Genomic DNA, 23,610 nt, shown 5'->3' with positions numbered 1-23,610 from the left:
CGGGCCGCACTTTGGAAACCCCTGGCATATGGTATCTGTGCAAATATTGGGGAGGTCATTTATATATATATATATATATATATATATATATATATATATATATATATATATATATATATATATATATATATATATATATATATATATATATATATATATATATATATATATATATATATATATATATATATATATACTGAAAAGCAGCGGGCCCAAAATAGATCCTTGTGGCACACCCAAAATCACAAAGTATTATTTCTGATTTTATGTACAGCTGGGATAGACTCCAGCTGCACCAAATGAAGATAGGTGGTATAGAAAAGGGATTTATAATTGTATTTGTAAACAGAGACCTTGTTGGTTGGCCTTGCGATGCAGCTGAGATAGGCTCCAGCACCCCCCCGCGACTTCGAAAGGGAGAAGCGGTAGGAAATGGATGGTTGGATGGACCTTGTTGGTGGTCTTTGTCGAGTACCGTTTAATTTAAAAAATGCAATTTAAAACGAACACTGGCGTGTTTTCCTCATACTTCTTGTATTGTGTGTCCTTACATATGACGCTATCGATGATTTGTATCGTCTTTTCTGACTTTTACTGCCGTTTGCTGGCTTTCAAACCACACGCAGGCGCACATCTTTCGGATAAAAGTGTGGGCGTGGCTTTGCAGCGAGCGTTCGCGTGTCCAGCCAGTTTCCTGGCACGCGCCCGCAGTGCACGTACAGTGGGTGCTATTTAAACAGCCCCGTGGCGCTCGCACACATCCTAGGTCGACAAAAAGTTCCTAGACGAACTTCGTCATTTTTGGGTTTTTTTTATACCGCTCACACGGAGTCCGGGCCTCGGCCTAACCCGCCATGTAGGCTCCGCAGGTCCGTCACACCATTACGCGGATACCGGTTCTTTGCAGCACGATGTGGCCGTGGGCAGTGCAGTGGGTGATGTGGGTGTTGGTGTGCCCCGCCATCACGCAGTACTCCAGCGACGAGTGCAGCTGGCGAGGAAGGTGAGGATGGAGCGCAACAAACATTTACAAACTTCTACCTTTTGTTGTCGAGCTACGTGTTCCTTTCGAGCGAAACTTGTCTTCAAAGTGTTCCGTTATGGAGAAGTTGGCGGCCAACAAAGGACGGGCCGTTTAAAAAAAAAAAAAAAAACACTTCTTTTGTCTCCTACGCTACATTTTGGCGCGCGATAGGAACATTTAAACACATAATGGAAAATATAATTTGTGTATAAATCAGGGGTGTCCAAAGTGCGGCCCGGGGGCCATTTGCGGCCCGCAGCTAATTGTTTACCGGCCCGCCACACATTCTGCAAAAATTGCAAAATTGATAATATTGCAAAAATTTAAAAAAAACATTTTAAAAAAGTGGAATGAGGTGAAATCTAACAAGAAAAAGTTGCAACGTTGACACAAAGCTGCCATGCAGGCTGTTTTTTTTCTTTTGTCTTTGTTTATTTTTATTTTTTTTGCCATTGCTAAAAAAAAAAAAAAAAATGTTATAATGAATTATTACTTAAAAAATATCACTTTAAAATGTTTTATGTGGAAAAAATATTGCATATATTGTGTGGTTGCCATAAAAAAACATCAAAGTTTTATTTGACAAAAGAGCATAATACAAACAAAATAATAGTTCAAACGTAAAATCGACAGATATATCTGAAGTTGATCTCGTAATTTAAGTGTTAAAAGTAAAAAAAATACTAATAAAAATGTATCACTTTATGAGTGGGGGACCTTTTGGATCCCAAATATATTTAGTAGGATTTTTTTTTACTTTTCACTGTGATTACTCAAAAATATTAAAGAATTAAAATCAATGGTGTCCTGCATTATTGATCTTTTAGGGCTCTAATTACTAAATACTGCATATTTCAGTTTTACTATAAAAAACAAAGTTGTCTTTGACAGAAAAGGCAAAAAACCTTTTTTTTTTTTTTTTCACTTTATATCAACCTGAAGTTGATATAGAGATTTACTGTAAGCGTTAAATAAAAAATAATAATAATTTGACTTATTTTTAACATTTTAATGACTGAGACCCTTTATGGTCCCCGGGAGCCCTAAAGGTTAAAAAAAAAAATCCATATATTTTGTTAAGGGTTGAAAATGAAAAATATCAAAATGGCCCCCGCATGCTTAAATTTTTCCGTGTGCGGCCCTCAGTGGAAAAAGTTTGGACACCCCTGGTGTATATGATGTACACGAATGTGTGGTAAGAGGAGAGGTAACCCGGTCTCTCTTTTCACTTTGATATGCTTCATATTTCAATTCCTTAAACATGCGCAAATCAATTTATTTGTTTATGTCTCTACGACTAAATTGTCTTTTTGAGAGCTTTAACGTACTTAGTAAAAAAAAGTAGCAAACCTTGTAAACGTGTACATTCTGGCAAAAAATGATTGACATGTATTTTAGGGCAGAGATCCCCAACCACCGGTCCGTGACACGTTTGCACAGAGACATTAAATAATTTATAACCCACCGTATTTTTCGGACTATAAGTCGCAGTTTTTTTCATAGTTTGCCAGTGGTGCGACTTATACTCAGGAGCGACTTATGTGTGGAATTATTAACACATTACCGTAAAATATCAAATAATATTTTTAGCTCATTCACATAAGAAACTAAAACAGTGGTTCTTAAAGGCCTACTGAAATGAAATTTTCTTATTTAAACGGGGATAGCAGATCCATTCTGTGTCATACTTGATCATTTCGCGACATTGCCATATTTTTGCTGAAAGGATTTAGTAGAGAACATCGACGATAAAGTTTGCAACTTTTGGTCGCTGATAAAAAAGCCTTGCCTGTATCGGAAGTAGCGTGACGTCACAGGTTGAAGAGCTCCTCATATCTGCACATTGTTTACAATCATGGCCACAAGCAGCGAGAGCGATTCGGACCGAGAAAGCGACGATTTCCCCATTAATTTGAGCGAGGATGAAAGATTCGTGGATGAGGAAAATGAGAGTGAAGGACTAGAGGGCAGTGGAAGCGATTCAGATAGGGAAGATGCTGTGAGAGGCGGGTGGGACCTGATATTCAGCTGGGAATGACTAAAATTGTAAATAAACACAAGACATATACATACTCTATTAGCCACAACACAACCAGGCTTATATTTAATATGCCACAAATTAATCCGCATAACAAACACCTCCCCCCTCCCGTCCATATAACCCGCCAATACATATCAAACACCCGCACAACACACTCAATCCCACAGCCTAAAGTACCGTTCACCTCCGTAAAGTTCATACAGCACATATATTTCCCCAAAGTTCCGTTTGTGACATGCACATAGCGGCACGCACGTACGGGCAAGCGATCAAATGTTTGGAAGCCAAAGCTGTACTCACGGTAGCGCGTCTGCTATCCAACTCAAAGTCCTCCTGGTTGTGTTGCTGCAGCCGGCCGCTAATACACCGATCCCACCTACAGCTTTCTTTTTTGATGTTTTCATTGTTCATTAAACAAATTGCAAAAGATTCACCAACACAGATGTCCAGAATACTGTGGAATTTTGCGATGAAAACAGACGACTTAATAGCTGGCCACAATGGTGTCCCAATTTGTCCGCACAATCCGTGACGTCACGCGCAAACGTCATCATACCGAGACGTTTTCAGCAGAATGTTTCGCAGGAAATTTAAAATTGCACTTTACTAATCTAACCCGGCCGTAATACTTAATTTAGAGTTATTTGGTTAGGGTTATTTGGTTAGGGCCAGGGTTAGAGGGTTAGGGTTATAATAAGGTAATGCCGAATAAGGCATTAATAAGTACTTACCGTATTTTCCGCACTATAAGGCGCACCTAAAAACCTCCAATTTTCTCAAAAGCTGACAGTGCGCCTTATAATCCGGTGCGCCTTATATATGGACCAATATTGAGCCACAACAGGTGTCGCAACTACGGGATGCATAACGTAACCCCAGCCTCTACTGTAGCGTCTATTCCATGCGCCTTATAATGCGGTGCGCCTTATATATGAACAACGTTTTAAAATAGGCCATTCATTGAAGGTGCGCCTTATAATCCGGTGCACCTTATAGTGCGGAAAATACGGTAATAATGACTAGTTAAGAGCCAATATGTTACTAATTTGCATGTTAATAAGCAACTAATCAGTGGTGAATATGTTCCTCATACTAAAGTGTTACCATGTTTTTTTACTGGTGCACAAAACGAACCGTGCATGAACATCACCTTGTTCAAACAACAAAACCAAAACAGTGCATAAACTCACAACAAATTAAACACCTGCAAATCAGTCTGACTTCGTCTGTTGCCGTATCCGTAATACGCCGATAGGGAGAAGTTTTTATTTACACGATGAGTCGGGTGTTTTGACCTCCGCCGAACCCCTAAGCCTGACTCACCGAACCCCTAGGGTTCGATCGAACCCAGGTTGAGAACCACTGGACTAGACATATAAGATTTCATCGGATGTATAAGATTTCATCGGATTTAGCAATTAGGAGTGACAGATTGTTTGGTAAACGTATAGCATGTTCTATATGTTATAGTTATTTCAATGACTCTTACCATAATATGTTACTTTAACATACCCGGCACATTCTCAGTTGGTTATTTATGCGTCATATAACGTACACTTATTCAGCCTGTTGTTCACTATTCTTTATTCATTTTAAATTGCCTTTCAAATGTCTATCCTTGGTGTTGGGTTTTATTAAATACATTTCCCCAAAAAATGCGACTTATACTCCAGTGCGACATATATGTTTTTTTCCTTCTTTATTATGCATTTTCGGTGGGTGCGACTTATACTCCGAAAAATACGGTAACTTTCGCCAGTCCCACCAGACACACCAATAAGCTTGATCATAGATGTATTATAGAACTCCTGATACGAAGTCGCCATTTGCTATATTTGTTACATCTTTGTTACACGAGACAATTCAGGATTCAAGATAGTTTATTGTCATATGCACAGTTAAACAGACAGTTTGCCTTACCATGAAAATCTTACTTTGCTAGTCCACCCTTCAACAAGCCACACGGTACTTAGCTAAAATAAATGCACATTAATAAACATATAAAATCTAAAGGTGCCAAATCGTAGCCAAAAGCTAGGTTCCGTCTGTAGTCCCGGTCCGCAGCAGGTTGATGACCTAAGATCAGGGCAGATCAGGAACAAAGTGACCATAGTAGTTAAAGTGCATAAGGCAGATGGAGAAGTGCTAAATTATTGCATATAATTGTGCTGAAGGTAGAAAATACACATCTTCTTTGGCCTAGTGAGTTAAAGTGCTGCTGTTATTGCACGTAGTCCTATTACATGAGTAGCTAGCAATAACAGATGTATTTAAGCATGGAAAGTTGGACCAAAAAAGCTACCATTAGTGCAGACCTGGGCATTCTGCGGCCCGCGGGCCGCATCCGGCCCTTTGTGCGTCCCTGTCCGGCCCGCGTGAGGCCAATTATAAATTACAAAATAAATTTAAAAAACTATCTATGTCGAGTGTGCAATACAACGGTGCTGCTTTTGTTTTGAAAATCGTTATTTGTATTACTTCCGTGTGGACGTATGCGTGATTGTGAGTGAATGTGAACAACTGCAATTACAAAATAAAGTTGAAAAAACATCTATGTCCTGCGCGCAATACAACTGTGCTGCTTTTATTTTGAAAAGTATTATTTATGGGCGTGTGTCCGTGTGTAACCTGCGAGTGAAGGTGCACATGCAGCGACAAGTGATGCACGGTTTACACCCGAGACGCCAAAAAGAGAAAAGTTGATGAAGAATGCCGTGTTTTCAACAACACATGAACTGCAAAGCAACGTCCCCTCACCTAAGGTGCGTGCCTGCGCAATTGCGCACTGCTCATGCGTCCGCTGCGCGCAGCAAGTATATGCCGCGCACCAAATCAAATACCATCTGAATTCTAGACAAAATAAACATATTTATTCTATGGAATTTTGCAATGCAACTTTGAGTGACAGTGACAACAAGCGGCCCTAACGGTGTTCGTCAACACCGTTCAATTGAACACCGTTCAATTATTGTAACGTCTATCGAGATGCTTCGAGGACAGGAATTATATCGATCACTTTATTGAACAAAACTGTTTATATTCGGACATAACCACACCAAAAACATGAGTAAAACAATTATATCTCGAAAAACTAGTCATTTTCTGCCGTACAAACCAGGTCAAAACCAACTTGTCATCTGCCACCAACACGCATAGCACTAAACCACTGGTGCGTTTAAGGCCACACAAAAAGTCGGACAACTCAAACACCACACACAGTTACACTATGACTCCTCAGTCATACGTGTGCTTATTTTACTGTCATTTATTATTAATGTTAATGTATATATATTAGTCATGGAATGCTGTTACACACACTATGTTGAAGTATTACTATTATTATTATTATTATTATTATTTATCTTACGGTATATATCAAAAATAATATTGAGCAAAATTTAATTGAAATATTGTCGATGTGGCCCTCCAGCAGTGCTCGGGTAGCTCATGCGGCCCCCGGTAAAAATTAATTGCCCACCCCTGCATTAGTGTATCTACGTATGAAATATTGCAGAAAATATGAATACATAACTTTTAAAGTACTCATGCTTTTTAAAAAAAAAATTTTACCAAATACCACTTCAGAAAACACTTGGCTCTTCAAGTACTACTACAATGACCAATATTAAAATACTGTAGCGTAGCAGGCCTAAATATTCATTAAAAACAAGGCAGATGTTTTATTTAACAAGTATATTTAATATTTTGGCCACTGTAACATTACAACCTGCTCAGTGGCCTTGTGGTTAGAGTGTCCACCCTGAGGTTGGTAGGTCGTGAGTTCAACCCTTGGCCGAGTCGTACCAAAGACTATAAAAATGGGAACCATTACCTCCCCACTCAGCATCAAGGGTTGGAATTGGGGGTTAAATCACCAAAATGATTCCTGAGCGCGGCCATCGCTGCTGCTCACTGCTCCCCTCACCTCCCAGGGGGTGGAACAAGGGGATGGATCAAATGCAGAGGGTAATTTCACCACACCTAGTGTGTGTGACTATCAGTGGTACTTTAACTTTTTTTAAAGATTATTTAGCTTACCATGATGGAACATGGGTAACACTAGTACCACAGTTTGAGAATCACTGATATAGTCCGGTTTGTAAGTTTCATTTTTGGGGGCTCCCTACCATACCAGTTTTTCTTTGTTTTCTGTGTGATTCAGTATTCCGGGCAGTGCTAATTTTATCTGCAGGATATGACAATAAGAAATACAAGCTGCGGGTCACAAATGGGCCGTAGACCACACTTTGGAAACCCTTGGTTTAAACCAATAATCCTTCATACACTTAGGAGATTCGACTTTCAGGAACTGTCATAGTTTGCGTCTATCGTGCTTGTTTCCAGTAAAATGAACACATCTTCATTCTTATTTATTCCAAAGAAATGCAGAAAATAGCATTTAGCAGTTTTTTTTATCTTGTTTGTTGAAATGTAATGCACAGGCTCACAACTGACTGGAATGTCTAATCTCCAGTTCCTATCTTGAGTAAATAAAGCCATATGTAGTCTTTGATAGCTCCTCCACCTCCTAAAGTTGTAAAGCATGGGAGGCGGGAACATCACACGTGGCACATTGAACTTTATCTGTCTTTTAACGACTTAATAACCCTCCATAACTTGTGGGTGATGAAGTATCTTGTGCACATCGACCGCATCAGTAAATTAGAGAAGGCTTTTAGTTTGGTTGAACAATGATGATCTTTATAAACAAGTGTATTATTTTTCTTACAGTGGTCTGAGCCACGAGTCTCATCGCAGAGATGTAGAGCAGGTCTACTTACGTTGTTCCCAGGGCTCTCTGGAGTGGCTGTACCCGACTGGAGCCATCATCGTCAACCTACGTCCAAACACAGAACCCTCACCTGGACACATGGAGGGTCTCCATGTTTGCATCAAGCCCCTGCCTCACTCGCAGGTAATGTCTTTAATTTGGACAGAAACCTCAGTTATTTTACCCAGCGCTTTATTAAACACATGTATCATGAAGGGTTCACATCTGTATTTGGATCGAGCTGGTGATTTGAAGCTGCTGATGGCCGAAAGTGAACAGCCTGAGGGAAGCGTGCGCTGTTTTAGCCACGCTGATGGAGCTCTGTTTGTGGAGGCTGTGCCGCAGGCGGACATTAGCCGGAGGATCACCGCTTTCCAGTATGAGCTGGTGCCCAGCCGGGGTCCTGAGGTGCACTTGTTCACACACCTGCTGCCCGGTTTTGGTAAGAAAATTATATTATGTTGCATTGGACTATTTGCTAAAGCCTCCCAGGTTTGAATCCCATGTTGTCTGTGTGCCTAATTCTACTTGTGTGTGTTTTAAGTTCAATTTCATGCTGTGAAATTGATTTTACACATGTTTCAATGGGCTCTCTTATGTTTATTTCCTTATATAGCACACCGGATTTGTACTCATATTTCTACAGTACTGCACAATTGCTTTAGCCACTACTAGCTTTGCGGTTTTAATTATGTGAAGTAATACAGGAAATGGTAGGAGATATTCGATTCGCAGGATTACAGAAAATATTCCTCAAAAACTGACGAGTTGCTGCATTGGCCAAGGAAGAACTCGCGTAGATAAAGTCGCATCTACTTAAGCACCAACCCCTCCAGAACACGTCTCAAACACCCTGCCCGCAGGCCAGATCCGTCCCGGGCAGGTATTTCATCAGGCCCGCAGTAACATATGAAAATCCAAATCCATCCAGCCCACATGACAAAATTCAGCAAATAAGAACTCATTCTTACTCCAGTTTCACCGCCACGTATACATCTTATGTAATACAAATATCAATGGAGGCCACAGTAGTTTTAATAAGATGCAATGCACTAACCATTCTTAGTAGGGGTGTCACATTACCACCAAAAGTAGCAATAATTTAATTGTACACGACACCACTTTAACTGTAAACCCTGTCCATGCAAAACAACACTTTCAACACTTTTTTTGCATTTTGCCTAGGATTCACCATACCTATATGTAAGAGAACACATGTCTTTTTTATTGCCATCTACTTTGGAATATATGGCAAGTGTGAGGTGGCTCACATTGTAGCTAATGGTAGTCATCTATTGAGTCCATAAAGCCCTCTAAAAAAACACCCAAAACCGCCAACAATATTACATTTACATGTTGTTACCTGAATTTTAACCAAGTATTAGCGATTATTGTTATTGTAAGCGCTAACGCCAGGGAACTACTTTTAGCGGCGCCGTGATCACAGAGAGCTAACTAGCTAATGAATCTATTGACATATTGAGCCGGTGAGCTGCTGCATCGCCTCTGAGTTGGTAAAAGTTCATTCTAGATTTTAAATCATGCCTTTTAGATGTATTTAAGAAGGATGTGGCCACAAATCAAGAAGTTGGTCAACTTTGACATTCAACTTGGACGTTGAGATGATGAAAAAAACACGTAAAAACACTCGTTTGCGCCCATTTTTTTAAATGTATTTTTTATTTTTGATGATTAATTCTTCTAAAACGGGAATATATGAACAATCTATCAGTCGGCATCCCAGTAAGAGCAAAAATTGTACAGTTAGTGAGTATTATGCTCACAGTTTGTATTTCTTGTTTAGCACTTAGCAATTGATTGCCAGATCTGCTTATCACTCAGCTTCTAAAACTTGTGGTTGATCCTCCTTATATTCAGTTTAAAAAATCTAAGGTTCTGGATCATCATTTGTAGTCGCCGTTGTTGTCTCTCATGAAGTCTGCCATGATTAGAAGTAGGGCAAGGCAAGTTTATCAATAAAGCACAATTTGTAAACAAGGCAATCCAAAGTGCTTTACAGAAAATTAAAAGGAAAAAAATAAAAATATAAAATTATAGTTCAAATTAAAATCACAAAGTACAATCATAAAAACAATAATTAAATAAAATTCAAATAAATCGATGCGATTGATAAAATACTTTCAGTTGTCATATGCACAATTAAATTGAAGTGTTTTCAGACTGGATTTGAACTGGGGCTGCAACAACTAATCGATTTAATCGATTAAAATCGATTATAAAAATAGTTGGCGATTAATTTAGTCATCGATTCGTTGGATCTATGCTATGCGCATGCGCAGAGGCTTTTTTTTTTGTAATTTTTTTGTAATTTTTTTATATACCTTTATTTATAAACTGCATCATGTACAATCAGCTGAGAAACAATAATCAAAATAAGTATGGTGCCAGTATGCTGTTTTTTTTTCAATAAAATACTGGAAAGGATAGAAATGTAGTTTCTCTTTTATCCGATTATTAATCGATTAATCAAAGTAATAATTGACAGATTAATCGATTAACAAATTAATCGTTAGTTGCAGCCCTAATTTGAACATTGCCAACATTGAGGCCCGTCTCACACCAGCAGGAGACCACTCCCTAAGTTCTCAGAGCTCGAGATGGTTCATATGCCTCTAACATGTCAGAAATGTACTTTGGCACAAGACCACAAAAATATTTGTACACAAGAACAGCTGTTATAAAGTTTATTCTCTAAGCAACAGGAAGCCAGTGACCTAAGCACTGGACTAATATGGTTGTATGTCCTGGTTCTAGTCATGACTCAAGCAGCAGCATTTTGGATGTACTGCAGCTTTTTTACCGCTTGTTTAGAGAGCCCAGTGAGAAGGCAAATACTGTGTTCTAACCTGCTGAAGACAAAAGCATGGATTAGTCTTTCTAAGTCTTATTTCGACATTATTCTTCTGATTTTGGCAACGGTTTCCAGGTGATAAAAAGCTGCTGATGTTATTGACTTAATGTGACGGTTAAAGTTCAAATCTGAGTTCCTTATTACCCTTAGATTTGTAAACTGATATTAGGTTTCAGGAAGAGTGTCTCAAGGTGACTAACAGTATTTTTTGTTTGCTTCTGTGGGCCAAGACAATCATTTCTCTTTTGTCTGAGTTTATCTGAAGAAAATAGTTTTGCATCCACACACTGATCTGTTCAATGCAGCAACAAAGTGAATCAACAGGCCGACGTTCACCTCCCGTCGGTGACACATAGATCAGAGTGTTATCTGCGTAGTTGTGGTAAAACACATTAAAGCTGTGTATTAGCTGACTCAGTTGCAGTATGTACAAGTTGAACAATAAGGTTTCCCAAAATTGAACCCTGAGGAACCACATGTCAGAGACACAGTTACCAGTACTAATTTAAACAAAGTACGTCCTATGATTGCGAGAGGACTTGAACCAGTTAAGAGCAGAACCGGATATTCTCACCTCTGTATTAAGACAGTATGGTCAACTGTGTCAAAGGCAGCGCTCAGGTCCAGCAGAGCCAAGACTGAGACTTTCAGGCGGATATCACTCGTCACCTTGACCAGAACTGTTTCAGTGCTGTGGTGGGGCCTAAAGCCTGATTGGAAAGTATCAAACACATTGTTAAACAGGAGAAAGTCACTAAGCTGTCGGTACACAACTTTTCCCAAAAATATCCGATAGTAGTTCAGTACTGTGGCATCGAGACTACTTTTCTTTAAGAGGGGCTTAATTACAGCAGTTTTAAGGCCTTTGGAAATGTCCCAGTCTGAAGTGAGATGTTAACTAGATAAGCGAATTGTGGTAACAAACTGCTGGGTAACTCCTCAAGGCAGCATGTTGATGGACTCAGACTGTGGATGATTTCTTCAATTGTTTTGTCAGTGACAGGACTCAAATGTGCCAGCTCTCTTTGACTAGCTTCCTGCAGAGTAGCTATTTGTTGTCCAAGAATTATTGCATTTTTAATGCCTTGAACTTTATCAGGAAATAATGTTGCAAATTCATTGCACTTTGATGTAAAAATTAGTTCTATTGGAGGGTTTGTTCATCTTTTTACTGTAGCAAAGAGGGCACAAGAGTTGTTACTACAGTTTTTGATGATTTCAGGAAAATATATACCGTATTTTTCGGAGTATAACTCGCCCCGGCCGAAAATGCATAATAAAGAAGGAAAAAAAACATATATAAGTCGCACTGGAGTATAAGTCGCATTTTTTGGGGAAATTTATTTGATAAAACCCAACACCAAGAATAGACATTTGAAAGGCAATTTAAAATAAATAAAGAATGTAGCTGAGATAGGCTCCAGCGCCCCCCGCGACCCCGAAGGGAATAAGCGGTAGAAAATGGATGGATGGATAGTGAACAACAGGCTGAATAAGTGTACGTTATATGACCAACTGAGAACGTGCCTGGTATGTTAATGTAACATATTATGGTAAGACTCATTCAAATAACAATAACATATAGAACATGCTATATGTTTACCAAACAATCTGTCACTCCTAATCGCTAAATCCGATGAAATCTTATACGTCTAGTCTCTTACGTAAATGAGCTAAATAATATTTGATATTTTACGGTAATGTGTTAATAATTTCACACATAAGTCGCTCCTGAGTATAAGTTGCACTCCCGGCCAAACTATGAAAAAAACTGCGACTTATAGTCCGAAAAATACGGTAGTAGTTGCGAACGTTGTGATGTGTCTGTAAAATGAATGTGTTGCCGTATGCTTAAAATGACCAAAATATGTAAATATTACAGGTTATTATGAATGTGCCTGTTACTTCATTACATACATACTTACAGTGTGTTTATAAAATGTTGATAGAGGTTTTTGGATGTTTTTAAAGCACTTTATAGGCAGAATAAGGCGAATCCCATTTTCTCATTCGTTCGCTGACTTGCTAACGTGAATGTGTTAGAATGCATTAAAAAAGACGAGCATTAATGTGTGCTTGTCTCACATAAAGTTTTTGAATGATAGGCAAAATTCCCCCCCAAAAGTGCAGTTCCCCTTTAAACATGCATGATAAGGTCAAAATGTATAATTGTAGCGACAACAAGGCATGCTGGGAACCCTTGCTTCTCAGACGCATTCTCAGACTTAGCAACTCTCCCCAATTCACTGGAAGACTTCCAGAAATTGACCATGTCTATCGATATCGCGACTGAAATTACAAACCTACCAGATTCTGATGTTTTTTTTGTGTAGAAACATGTTTTAGCTTTTGCCCGGATGTTAAAAAGATAACAAGGAGATAGTAAATCATATATGTCTCAGTGTGCACACAAAACTGTTGTCTGTTTCAATTAATCCCAATCATCCCATGATTCAAAGTGTACTTTGAATTTTGGCCCCAAAAGTCAAACACCTGCCCCAGAACTGTAATGATGCGTACACAAATCCAAAGGTACATTGTTGTACATGTAATTCGTATAAGAGTGCTTCAGGGCCATTGCAGAGTACAGCGCTTTTGTTCTGTTTTTTAATGTATATATAATAAAGTTAAACATGCCCCAAAACCGGTCAAGTTGTAAAATGGTTATGGGAAAAATAACATTTTGTTATGATGGTAATAATATTTTACATCACTCTTAAAAACCTTAGCTGTGTTACTAACACAAAGCTGACATGTTTTTCTTTAAATATACTGCATTCAACTAATAATATAACGGTATTTATTTTATAGTCAAGGTTGTTTTATTTTCTGGTCATTATAGTATTCACCCTATAAGCATGTATTGAATCCCTTGGATTATTTTTCACATGTTGATAATACTAACCACATTGTAGACAAGTCAATATGAGAGCAGCTATCAGGTCAGTGTTTACAGAGCAGTTATTATGCAATTGTCTTCAATTTGTCACCAATAATGGCTTGTTAAACTGCTCAGCCCAGACCCGTCTAGTCAGTGATGTGAGGGGAGGTGACAGGCCAGGTTTGAGCTGTGAAGAAGAAAAAAATGCCCGTTTGAGCTCTTTCACCCGACATGAAGCGCTTCCCTCCCCCCGCCGTCTTGTCTCGGCCAGACCTAAGAAAACAAGCAGGCCAATCCAAAGGTCATTTCGGTGTCAAGCACAAGAGCCAGCCAATCGTCTCTCGGCTGTCAATCAAAAGCAGATGCCCCTCAAGGCAAGGCATGTTGGGTAGGCCACCCATATGAGTGAAGCAGTTTGGTAGAAAGGGAGGAAGTGTGTTGTTTCCTTTACACTCACTTGTCCATTTGTCCACCATTTGACAGAACTAGACGGCCAAGCAGAGATGATCAATTGAAAGTGAGGTGTCATATTATAATGTTTTTTTCTTTCTTTTTTTGGCAGTCACATGTGAACCTTGTTCAGATGAAGAGGTCCTCCTGGCAGTTTGCACCAGTGACTTTGGTAAATGCAAACATTAGACACACAGTTACACATATCAGCCAACATTGTTGCATGAAGTCAATCTGCCATGTTGTTGTCTCCGTAGCGGGCAGAGGCCTCTTTCAAGGCGTGCTGCTAAGCACCGATAAATACTCTCAGGTCGCATCGGTATCTCTAAGTCGGCTCTACCATCAGAAGAGCGCCGTGTTTGCTGCAGGTGGGGCCAAGGTGCGCCGCTGGACTGGGCGGGTCAATGTTCCCTCTCAGTGCGGCATTCCACCTGGTAAAGATGACTACCTTTTGACCGGCTCTGTCCATTTTGGAGAGGCGTGGCTTGGCTGCGCACCTCGCTACAAGGACTTCCTGAGGCTATATGTCGAAGCACAAAGAGCAGGAAGGAACCCTTGTCAGGTAAACACTGACTGAAAGCACAGAGGACATCTTGGTGAAGACAATGGAGCTCATCTTCAAATGGATGGATGTCATTTATTGTTGCTGTGCAGCAAAACACTTTAAACAATCAACCTGTGCCAAGACTTCCTCTCCTGTTACAGAGAGAAAGTGGTTTCTTTTAGTTCCAACAAAAGTGTTTCTCTTTATACGTGACTTGAGCGGCTTTGAGCCACAAAGAAGTGTAGTCATGTGCCAAATGTTTCCGGCCTAAGTTGTAGGGTTGCTCGTTGAAACGCAAGTTTGCTTTGTAAAAAGCTTTCTAAACCAAACATCTTCTGACAGAAGTGAACTTTATGCAACTCTGTGAGTTTATATGCTGTTTATATTTTGCTGTTTGCTAAGGTGTTTTTACATGTTCCGAAAAATAAATGGAGTTCATCATCATGTCAGTTTTGTTATGAAACAATTTATTAGAATTCATTCATCTGCATATTGATAATTAAAATACAAATGATAAATGTGCATAGTGACAGCAGCATGTTGCACTGTTTGGCATCTCTGAATTAAACGCATCTGTTTTCCTCCCCTCAGCATAAAAATATGTTGTTTTAACTTATATTAGTTTATTAAGGCTTTTTGTTCTGCATCTTAAACAACAAAATGTACATTTGTGAGTCACAGGCAAATAAGTGCTGCTGTTAGGTTTAGTTGGAAATCTTGACAATGGACTACAGTGCAAGCACCCTACAAAACCATCATCTCGCCACAAAAGAGAAGATGGTCCCAGCAAAATATTGAACAAGGAATTATTCACAAAAATTAGGCTTTTCAAGGCAGCTGGGATAGGCTCGTGCAACCCTGAAAGGTATACATGGGACAGGAAACCTTGGCTGGATGACACAAGTGTCCAATAATAACTTCACACAGCTGCCCTTCAGTCTAGACATCTGGGGTAGGCTCCAACCTGCATTGCCCCTGATCAGGGTAAGCGTTTAAAAAAAATGACAGATGAAGCATGAAATTTGTCTATACATGACCAGTCTAGGGCAGGGCTTCTTAATCTTTTTGACCTCAGGACCCAACTTTTCCCACTACAGTGGGGCCCAGGACCCACTCAAATATTAACACTAAATTAATGTAGTTTAATCATATTTAACCTACTTTGAGTTAAACAAGATACACTTTGTCAAACGATATTAAAACCAAAAGAAGCGACTCATAAAAAATGTAGTATACTTCCACTTAAGCAGCGCTAAAATAAATTATAAGTCACTTAATAAATAATACATGTTTATGAACTGACTAAAAATAAAAACACAGCTTCACCACTTTAGTCATATTTTTTGTGCTAAAAAAACTTGTCTTTAGCTCCAGACTTCTGTTTCATATTGTCCTTACTGCCACAAGTGGTAGAAAAGTGTATTACAACGGAGTACTGCTGCGGCTCATATGGACCTCAGCTGAGAAACTGATCATTTTGCCCAACAATGGTTAAGAAGCGCTGGTCCGGGGCAGGGCTTCTTAACCTTTTTGACCTCGGGGCCCGTTTTTCTCCACTACAGAGGGGCCCACACATATATTAACCCTAAATGTGTCATCTTACTCTTGATTTTAATTTGTAATCAATAATTATAACTAACCTACTTACAGTTTAACAGGATAAACCTTGTCAAATGAAATGAAAGTATGTACTAATCAAAAAGATTGTCAGGCTGATTTCAAAAATAAATAATATTGCAAAAGAAGGGACTAAGAAATTGATGAAACATTTACATACAACTATGCAGTGTTAAAATAAATACATTCAAACAACTGAATTAATAATGTTTCTTAAATAAACTTTAGGTGCAAATGAAAATACAGCTTCACCAATTCCATCATAATTTTTGCGCTAAAGAAACTTCCCTATGTCTTTTGCTCCAGACTTCTTCTATTTGTTTGATAAGGTCATTACTGCCACAAGTGGTTGAACAGTGTATTACAACTGAGTACACTGGTGCCTCTCGCCCAGAGTCGGCTGGGATAGGCTCCAGCTTCCCCTTGACCCTGAGAAGGATAAGAAGTAGTATATGTATTGAAATATGTTTTAACCAAGCCCTTCCAAAGACATTTAATCTAGTCAAATATTCCAAAAGAGCTGACACGGTAAGACAGTGAAGGCAACACACCAAGAATAGACATAACAGCTTGAAGGTTGCAGAAAGGCCCTGAAGATGGGGATTATCTAAAAATAAGAACCCCCCCTTTGCACACACACTATCCGGCTTCATGTTCAGGCGTGTATGTGTTAGTCTTGGCTCGGCGTTGAAGAAGACCATTGCACACGTGTCTTGCGCGTTGCCCACATGCCAGCAGAGAGCCAAGCACCACCCTTGGCAAGCTCCCGCCTGGCAACGAGCCCATGCTCTCCTTGGCATCCCCGCTAATTCGGGACACACTTATCCCTCCGCTCAGGGGTTCCTACTGTTAACCTTCTGGTGTGTGTGAGACGTGGAAACAGTTTGACGTGCAGTATGTGAGAAGCGCAGCTGTGTGGTCAGCTGGAGTCTGGGGAATGGCTGAACCAAAGGAAAATATCAGTGCACGCTCTCCGCCGCCACCGTCGTGCTATTTCATCATGCACCGTCCAGGCCAGGGCGGGGTCAGCACTTTTAAAAGGTGGCAAAAATATTTCCGGCTGTAAATATGTCTGGTTGCCACAGCAGGACCAAAGTAGCGCAGGAAGACAGATGCACGTAATTAACTCGGTGTTGGCGCTAGTGCTGTAAACGTGTACTGCGATACTGTGTGATATTATAGACTGCCGAGGCCAGAAGCAGCCTGATAATCGTTTTTGTTTGCCAGCTAGCGCCACAAGTGTTTGGTCTATCGCTTTGCAGAAATCATTAAACACCAGTGAGACCATCCATGCCCGAGCACAGGGGTCTGCAACCCAACATGTTGAAAGAGCCATCTTAGGCCGAAAATAAATTTGTCTGGAGCGGCAAAAAATTAAAAGCCGTATATAAGTCTTATAATGAAAACAACGCATGACGTAAGTGTCTATATTAGCTAAAATAGCCTACTATCAAAATGACTTTAAAAGTCTTATATAAGTGTTATAATGAAGGCAATACATGATGTGTCTATATTAGTTGTATTAGTCTACTATCAAAATGACTTTCAAAGTCTTATATACTGTAAGTGTGATAATGAAGACACTACATAATGTAAGTGTCTATATTATCTATAATAGCCTACTATCAAAAATGACTTTAAAAGTGTTGTATAAGTGTTATACTGAAGACAACACATGATGTAAGTGTCTATATAAGCTATAATGGCCTACTATCAAAATGACTTTAAAAGTCTTATATAAGTGTTATAACAAAGGCAACACATGATGTAAGTGTCTATAATAGCTATAATAGCCTACTATCAAGATGACTTTAAAAGTCTTATATAAGTGTTATAATTAAGACAACACATGATGTAAGTGTCTATATTAGCTATCATAGCCTACTATCAAAATGACTTTAAAAGTTTTATATAAGTGTTATAATGAAGACAACGCATGACGTAAGTGTCTATATTAGCTAAAATAGCCTACTATCAAAATGACTTTAAAAGTCTTATATAAGTGTTATAATGAAGGCAACACATGGTGTACATGTCTATATTATCTATAATACCCTACTATCAAAATGACTTTAAAAGTGTTGTATAAGTGTTAGACTGAAGACAACACATGATGTAAGTGTCTATATTAGCTATCATAGCCTACTACCAAATTACTTTAAAAGTATTATATAAGTGTTATAATGAATATAACACATGATGTAAGTGTCTATATTAGCTATAATAGCCTACAATCAAAATGACTAAATGTCTTACATGAGTGTTATAATGAAGGCAACACATGATGTAAGTGTCTATATTAGCTATAATAGCCTACTATAAAATGACTTTAAAAGTCTTATATAAGTGTTATAATGAAGGCAACACATGATGTGTCTATATTAGCTATAATAGCCTACTATCAAGATTACTTTAAAAGTCTTATATAAGTGTTATAATGAAGGCAACACATGATGTAAGTGTCTATATTAGCTATAATAGCCTACTATCAAGATTACTTTAAAAGTCTTATATAAGTGTTATAATGAAGACAACACATGATGTAAGTGTCTATTTTAGCTATCATAGCCCACTATCAAAATGACTGTGTCGCAGGCTGATCATAAATCTTCATTGACAGAAATGTTGGAATTTTATATTTATTCTACACATTTTTACAACATTAGAAAACATTAGTAAATCAGAGGCTACTCAGAAGGTGAGATAACTCCTGGAAATTACTGGATTTTAATGGCCAAAGGTATAGATGTGAGTGTCCAAGTTAAGGCTGTCTTCTCTTAATAGATTTATTACAATCTTTGGCAAGCTAGGTGATGTTTGCTGTGGTCTGGAACAACATGGCACACAAACAACTATCAGAAGTGCAGCCAATATTACACACAGATAATGTGTCATGAGACATGCAAGTATAAATTAAATACACAGAGGACATAAGTAAAGGAAAATGAGTTCAAATATGCTACAAACGAGGCATAATTATGCAATATGTACATACAGCTAGCCTAAATAGCATGTTAGCATTAATTAGCTTGCAGTCATGCACTGACCAATTATGCCTGATTTAGCACTCCACACAAGTCAATAACATCAACAAAGTTCACATTTGTGCATTCACTCACGCACAGCTTAAAACGTTTGGTGGACAAAATGAGACAAAAAAGGAGTGGAAGATTTTACATGCAAACAAACTCTTGCGTCACAGTCCACACTATGGTGAGTTCTAGAACCGCCGAAATTAGTAGGACAAAACGATGTTCACCAAATACTCTCATCAGTGAAGCATACACACAAACATATTAAACATTTCTAACAATTGGGAAGGTTTGTGTCATGTTTGTCCTCAAACAAAAGACATACTAAAACAAAAAAATTTAATTTTTCCCCCATCCTCCAGGGAGCCACTAGGGCGGCACTAAAGAGCCGCATGCGTCTCGAGAGCCACGGGTTGCTGACCCCGCTCTAACACTTCCTCTACCAGACAGATGATGTGGTATGACAAATTTGCTTTTTTTTTTATTTACAGTAAAGAAAAATAATGTAAATTTTACAGTTACATTTTACTGTAAATTTGCAGGTTTTTTTTAATTTACAGTAAAAAACAAATGTAAATTTTACAGTAAAATTCTGGCAACTGAGCTGCCTTTTTTAAACCATAAAAACAGCCGTACTGTTTTTTCATTTACAGTAATATACACTAAATTTTGAGGTGGTAAAAAAAATAAAAATAAATAAAAAGCGGCTCAGGTGCCAAAATTTTACTGTAAATTTGCTTTTGTTTATATACAGTTAAAAAAAAGGTCAATTTTACAGTTAAATGTTACTCTAAATTTGCAGTTTTTTTTATTTACAGTAAAAACATGTACATTTTAGAGTAAAATGTTACTGTAAATTTGCAGGTTTTTTTTAATTTACAGTAAAAAAAACAAATGTCAATTTTACAGTAAAATTCTGTCAACTGAGCTGCCTTTTTTAAACCATAAAAACAGCCGTACAGTTTTTTCATTTACAGTAATATACACTACATTTTGAGGTGGTAAAAAAAAAAATTATAAAAAAAAAGCGGCTCAGGTGCCAAAATGTTACTGTAAATTTGCTTTTTTTATATACAGTAAAAAAAATAAGTAAATTTTACAGTTAAACTTTACTATAAATTTGCAGGTTTTTTTTATTTACAGTAAAAAAACAAATGTAAATTTTAGAGTAAAATTTGACTGTACATTTGCAGGGTTTTTTTATTTACAGTAAAAAAACAAATGTCAATTTTACAGTAAAATTCTGTCAACTGAGCTGCCTTTTTTAAACCATAAAAACAGCCGTACAGTTTTTTCGTTTACAGTAATATACACTACATTTTGAGGTGGAATTCTTGCAATTTACCATAATTTTTGGACATTTTAGTTTTTAAAAAATCTAATAAAATGCATAAAAAAATGTGTAATAATTTTATTCACTGTTAGAAGTCGCCCTTATGGAGCCAAACATAACTGTGATGTGGCCCTCAGTGAAAACAACTTTGACACCTCTGGCTTACCGGAAGTTGATTTCGCTTATGCGGTGTGTAAGGGCGCCCTCTGGTGTTGAATTTGTATCACTGCTTATGTTGTACTTGTTTAGAAAATGCGTGTTTAAAATTTAAAGTACCAATGATTGTCACACACACACTGATTAATATTACACATTACATGCATGATGCGTGTAAATCGTGTACAAACGTGGGTTCAAGCGGGTACAATACTTCAAAGACTTTAAATTAGGAGCGTAATGTCGTGTTAAGGAAGACAAGTGTGTCATCTCCATTACAACATATTACGTCATAGCAAATATAAATGAGGGATTAAGTGTCTGCTATTTAATTACATTTTTGTTGTTGTTGCCAAGCGAAACAATGGCCGCCGACAACCAAAAGAAAAAGGCCATCAGGTCAGAAAATATTTAGCAAAGTCATGTATTATTTGGATTAAGTGTGCACGTGTCTTCCTGGGTCACGTGACCGCTGCTGTATCCTAGCAACGCGTCAACATATTGTTGGCCGCACTATTCATGTTTGCTCTTATAACTATTGTTGTTTTGTAATTGTTTGTAGTTGTCGTTGTAAGAAAATGAGCTCGGAGGTGTTAGTGTCGAAGCCGCAGTATGACAGTCGAGCGGCGACTCCGGGGCTCCTGGAGGACGAAGGGGCCCCGTTAGAGCTGGAGGCCGCGCCGCCGCTAGTTATCCCGGGCTTCCGCTCCGCTAAGTACACCCCAGCCGACTGGTTCTCCAGCTACCGCAGCCTCCTCCAGCAGGCCGGCGCCGACCAGCACTCGGCCCGCAGCATCCAGGAAGAGTCCCGCGTCCTCTGCCAGAAGACGGAGAACACGACCGTGAAGACGCAGACCAGCGGCAGCCGCCTGCTGGGGGAGAGGCTCCAGGACATCCACCGCTGGAAGTCCGAGCTGCAGGAGCACATCGGCCGCCTGGTGGCCGACATCGAGGCCCTGCAGGCGCTGAAGCTGCGGCTGGAGAAGGCGCTGGACGCCACCGAGACGCCGTATGCCATCGCGGCCGATAACCTCACCTGCAGGAGCCGCAGACTCGGGCCTGACCTGGTCCGGGACTGCGTGGAGGAGGAACTCATCAAGGTGATCATTTATTGGAGATGTGCAAGCATAATAGCAACTTATTCATTTGTATTATGCATTATGTCAAAAGTTTACATACACTGGTAAAGAACATAATGTCATGGCTGTCTTGAGTTTCCAATACTTTCTACAATTCTTTTTTTTTTTTTGTGATAGAGTGATTGGAGCACATACTTGTTGCTCACAAAAAACATTCATGAAGTTTGGTTCTTTTATGAATTCATTATGGGTCTACTGAAAATGTGACCAAATCTGCTGGGTCAAAAGTATACATACAGCAATGTTAATATTTGGTTGCATGTCCTTTGGCAAGTTTCACTGCAATAAGGCGCTTTTGGTAGCCATCCACAAGCTTCTGGGTGAAGTTTTGACCACTCCTCTTGACAAAATTGGTGCAGTTCAGCTAAATGTGTTGGTTTTCTGACATGGACTTGTTTCTTCAGCATTGTTCACACGTTTAAGTCAGGACTTTGGGAAGGCCATTTTAAAACCTTAATTTTAGCCTGATTCCTTTATCACTTTGACGTGTGTTTGGGGTCATTGTCCTGTTGGGACACCCAACTGCGCCCAAGACCCAACCTAAGGGCTGATTATTCTAGGTTGTCCAAGAATTTGGAGGTAATCCTCATGTTTCATTGTCCCATTTAAAGCACCAGTTCAATTGGCATAATACTACCACCACCATGCTTGACGATGGGAATGGTGTTCCTGGGATTAAAAGCCACACCTTTTCTCCTCCAAACATATTGCTGGGTATTGTGGCCAATCAGCTCAATTTTTGTTTCATCTGACACCACATGGACAAAGATAAGACCTTCTGGAGGAAAGTTCTGAGGTCAGATGAAACACAAATTGAGCTGTTTGGCCACAATGCCCAGCAATATGTTTAGAGGAGAAAATGTGAGGTCTTTAATCCCAGGAACACCATTCCTACCACCAAGCATGGTGGTGGTAGTATTATGATCTGGGCCTGTTTTGCTGCCAATGGAACTGGTGCTTTACAGAGAGTAAATGGGACAATGAAAAAATGAGGATTACCTTCAAATTCTTCAGGACAACCTAAAATCATCAGCCCGGAGGTTGGGTCTTGGGCGCAGTTGGGTGTTCCAACAGGACAATGACCCCAAACACACGTCAAAAGTGGTAAAGGAATGGCTAAATCAGGCTAGAATTAAGGTTTTAGAATGGCCTTCCCAAAGTCCTGACTTAAACGTGTGGACAATGCTGAAGAAACAAGTCCATGTCAGAAAACCAACAAATTTAGCTGAACTGCACCAATTTTGTCAAGAGGAGTGGTCAAAAATTCAACCAGAAGCTTGCCAGAAGCTTGTGGGTGGCTACCAAAAGCTCCTTATTGCAGTGAAACTTGCCAAGGGACATGTAACCAAATATTAACATTGCTGTATGTACACTTTTCACCCAGCAGATTTGGTCACATTTTCAGTAGACCCATAATACATTCATAAAAGAACCAAACATCATGAATGTTTTTGTGACCAACAAGTATGTGCTCCAATCACTTTATCACAAAAAAAAATAAAGAGTTGTAGAAATTATTGTAAACTCAAGACAGTCGTGACATCATGTTCTTTACAAGTGTATGTAAACTTTTGACCACGACTGTATATTACAGTAGTTTTTCATGGTGTTTCTGTTTAAATGAACACATTTCAGTGAAACCTGCTTATGTCCAACAATCCCATCTTGTTATTAATATCTAAAAGTACCCGCCTAAGTTATTTATAATGTATTTGTCTCCTCACATACTCGCTGCATGTCATACATCAGC

The 23,610-nt window shown here is 39.0% G+C and overlaps 2 protein-coding genes across 2 annotated transcripts in view; both read left to right on the top strand.

Moving 5' to 3' along the window:
* Window positions 1-681: 681 nt before the first annotated feature.
* Window positions 682-15,173, top strand: LOC133639285 (meteorin-like protein). Its single transcript, XM_062032494.1, has 5 exons — window positions 682-1,003; window positions 7,797-7,980; window positions 8,053-8,278; window positions 14,152-14,211; window positions 14,297-15,173. The coding sequence occupies exons 1-5, from the start codon at window positions 912-914 to the stop codon at window positions 14,614-14,616; spliced, it is 882 nt and encodes a 293-aa protein (XP_061888478.1). The 5' UTR covers window positions 682-911; the 3' UTR covers window positions 14,617-15,173.
* Window positions 15,174-21,072: 5,899 nt separating this feature from the next.
* Window positions 21,073-23,610, top strand: part of tekt4 (tektin 4) — an 8,986-nt gene continuing 6,448 nt past the window's right edge. The window contains exon 1 of the mRNA XM_062033597.1: window positions 21,073-21,821. Within this exon, the coding sequence (XP_061889581.1) occupies window positions 21,300-21,821 (522 nt within the window). The 5' untranslated portion in view covers window positions 21,073-21,299. The remainder of the gene's footprint in view (window positions 21,822-23,610) is intronic.

Source organism: Entelurus aequoreus, linkage group LG22 (assembly GCF_033978785.1).
Source record: "Entelurus aequoreus isolate RoL-2023_Sb linkage group LG22, RoL_Eaeq_v1.1, whole genome shotgun sequence".
Taxonomy (NCBI): domain Eukaryota; kingdom Metazoa; phylum Chordata; class Actinopteri; order Syngnathiformes; family Syngnathidae; genus Entelurus; species Entelurus aequoreus.
The sequence above is the reverse complement of the archived record's forward strand: the minus strand, read 5'-3'. Positions and strand labels throughout refer to the sequence as shown.

What these genes read in the sequence shown, in the direction of transcription:
- LOC133639285 (XM_062032494.1), top strand. Translation starts at nt 912, where the DNA reads ATGTGGCCGTGGGCAGTGCAGTGGGTGATGTGGGTGTTGGTGTGCCCC. An exon ending in GAGTGCAGCTGGCGAGGAAG is followed by an intron (nt 1,004 to 7,796) that starts GTGAGGATGGAG and finishes TTTTTCTTACAG; the next exon opens with TGGTCTGAGCCACGAGTCTC. An exon ending in ACACCTGCTGCCCGGTTTTG is followed by an intron (nt 8,279 to 14,151) that starts GTAAGAAAATTA and finishes TTTTTTTGGCAG; the next exon opens with TCACATGTGAACCTTGTTCA.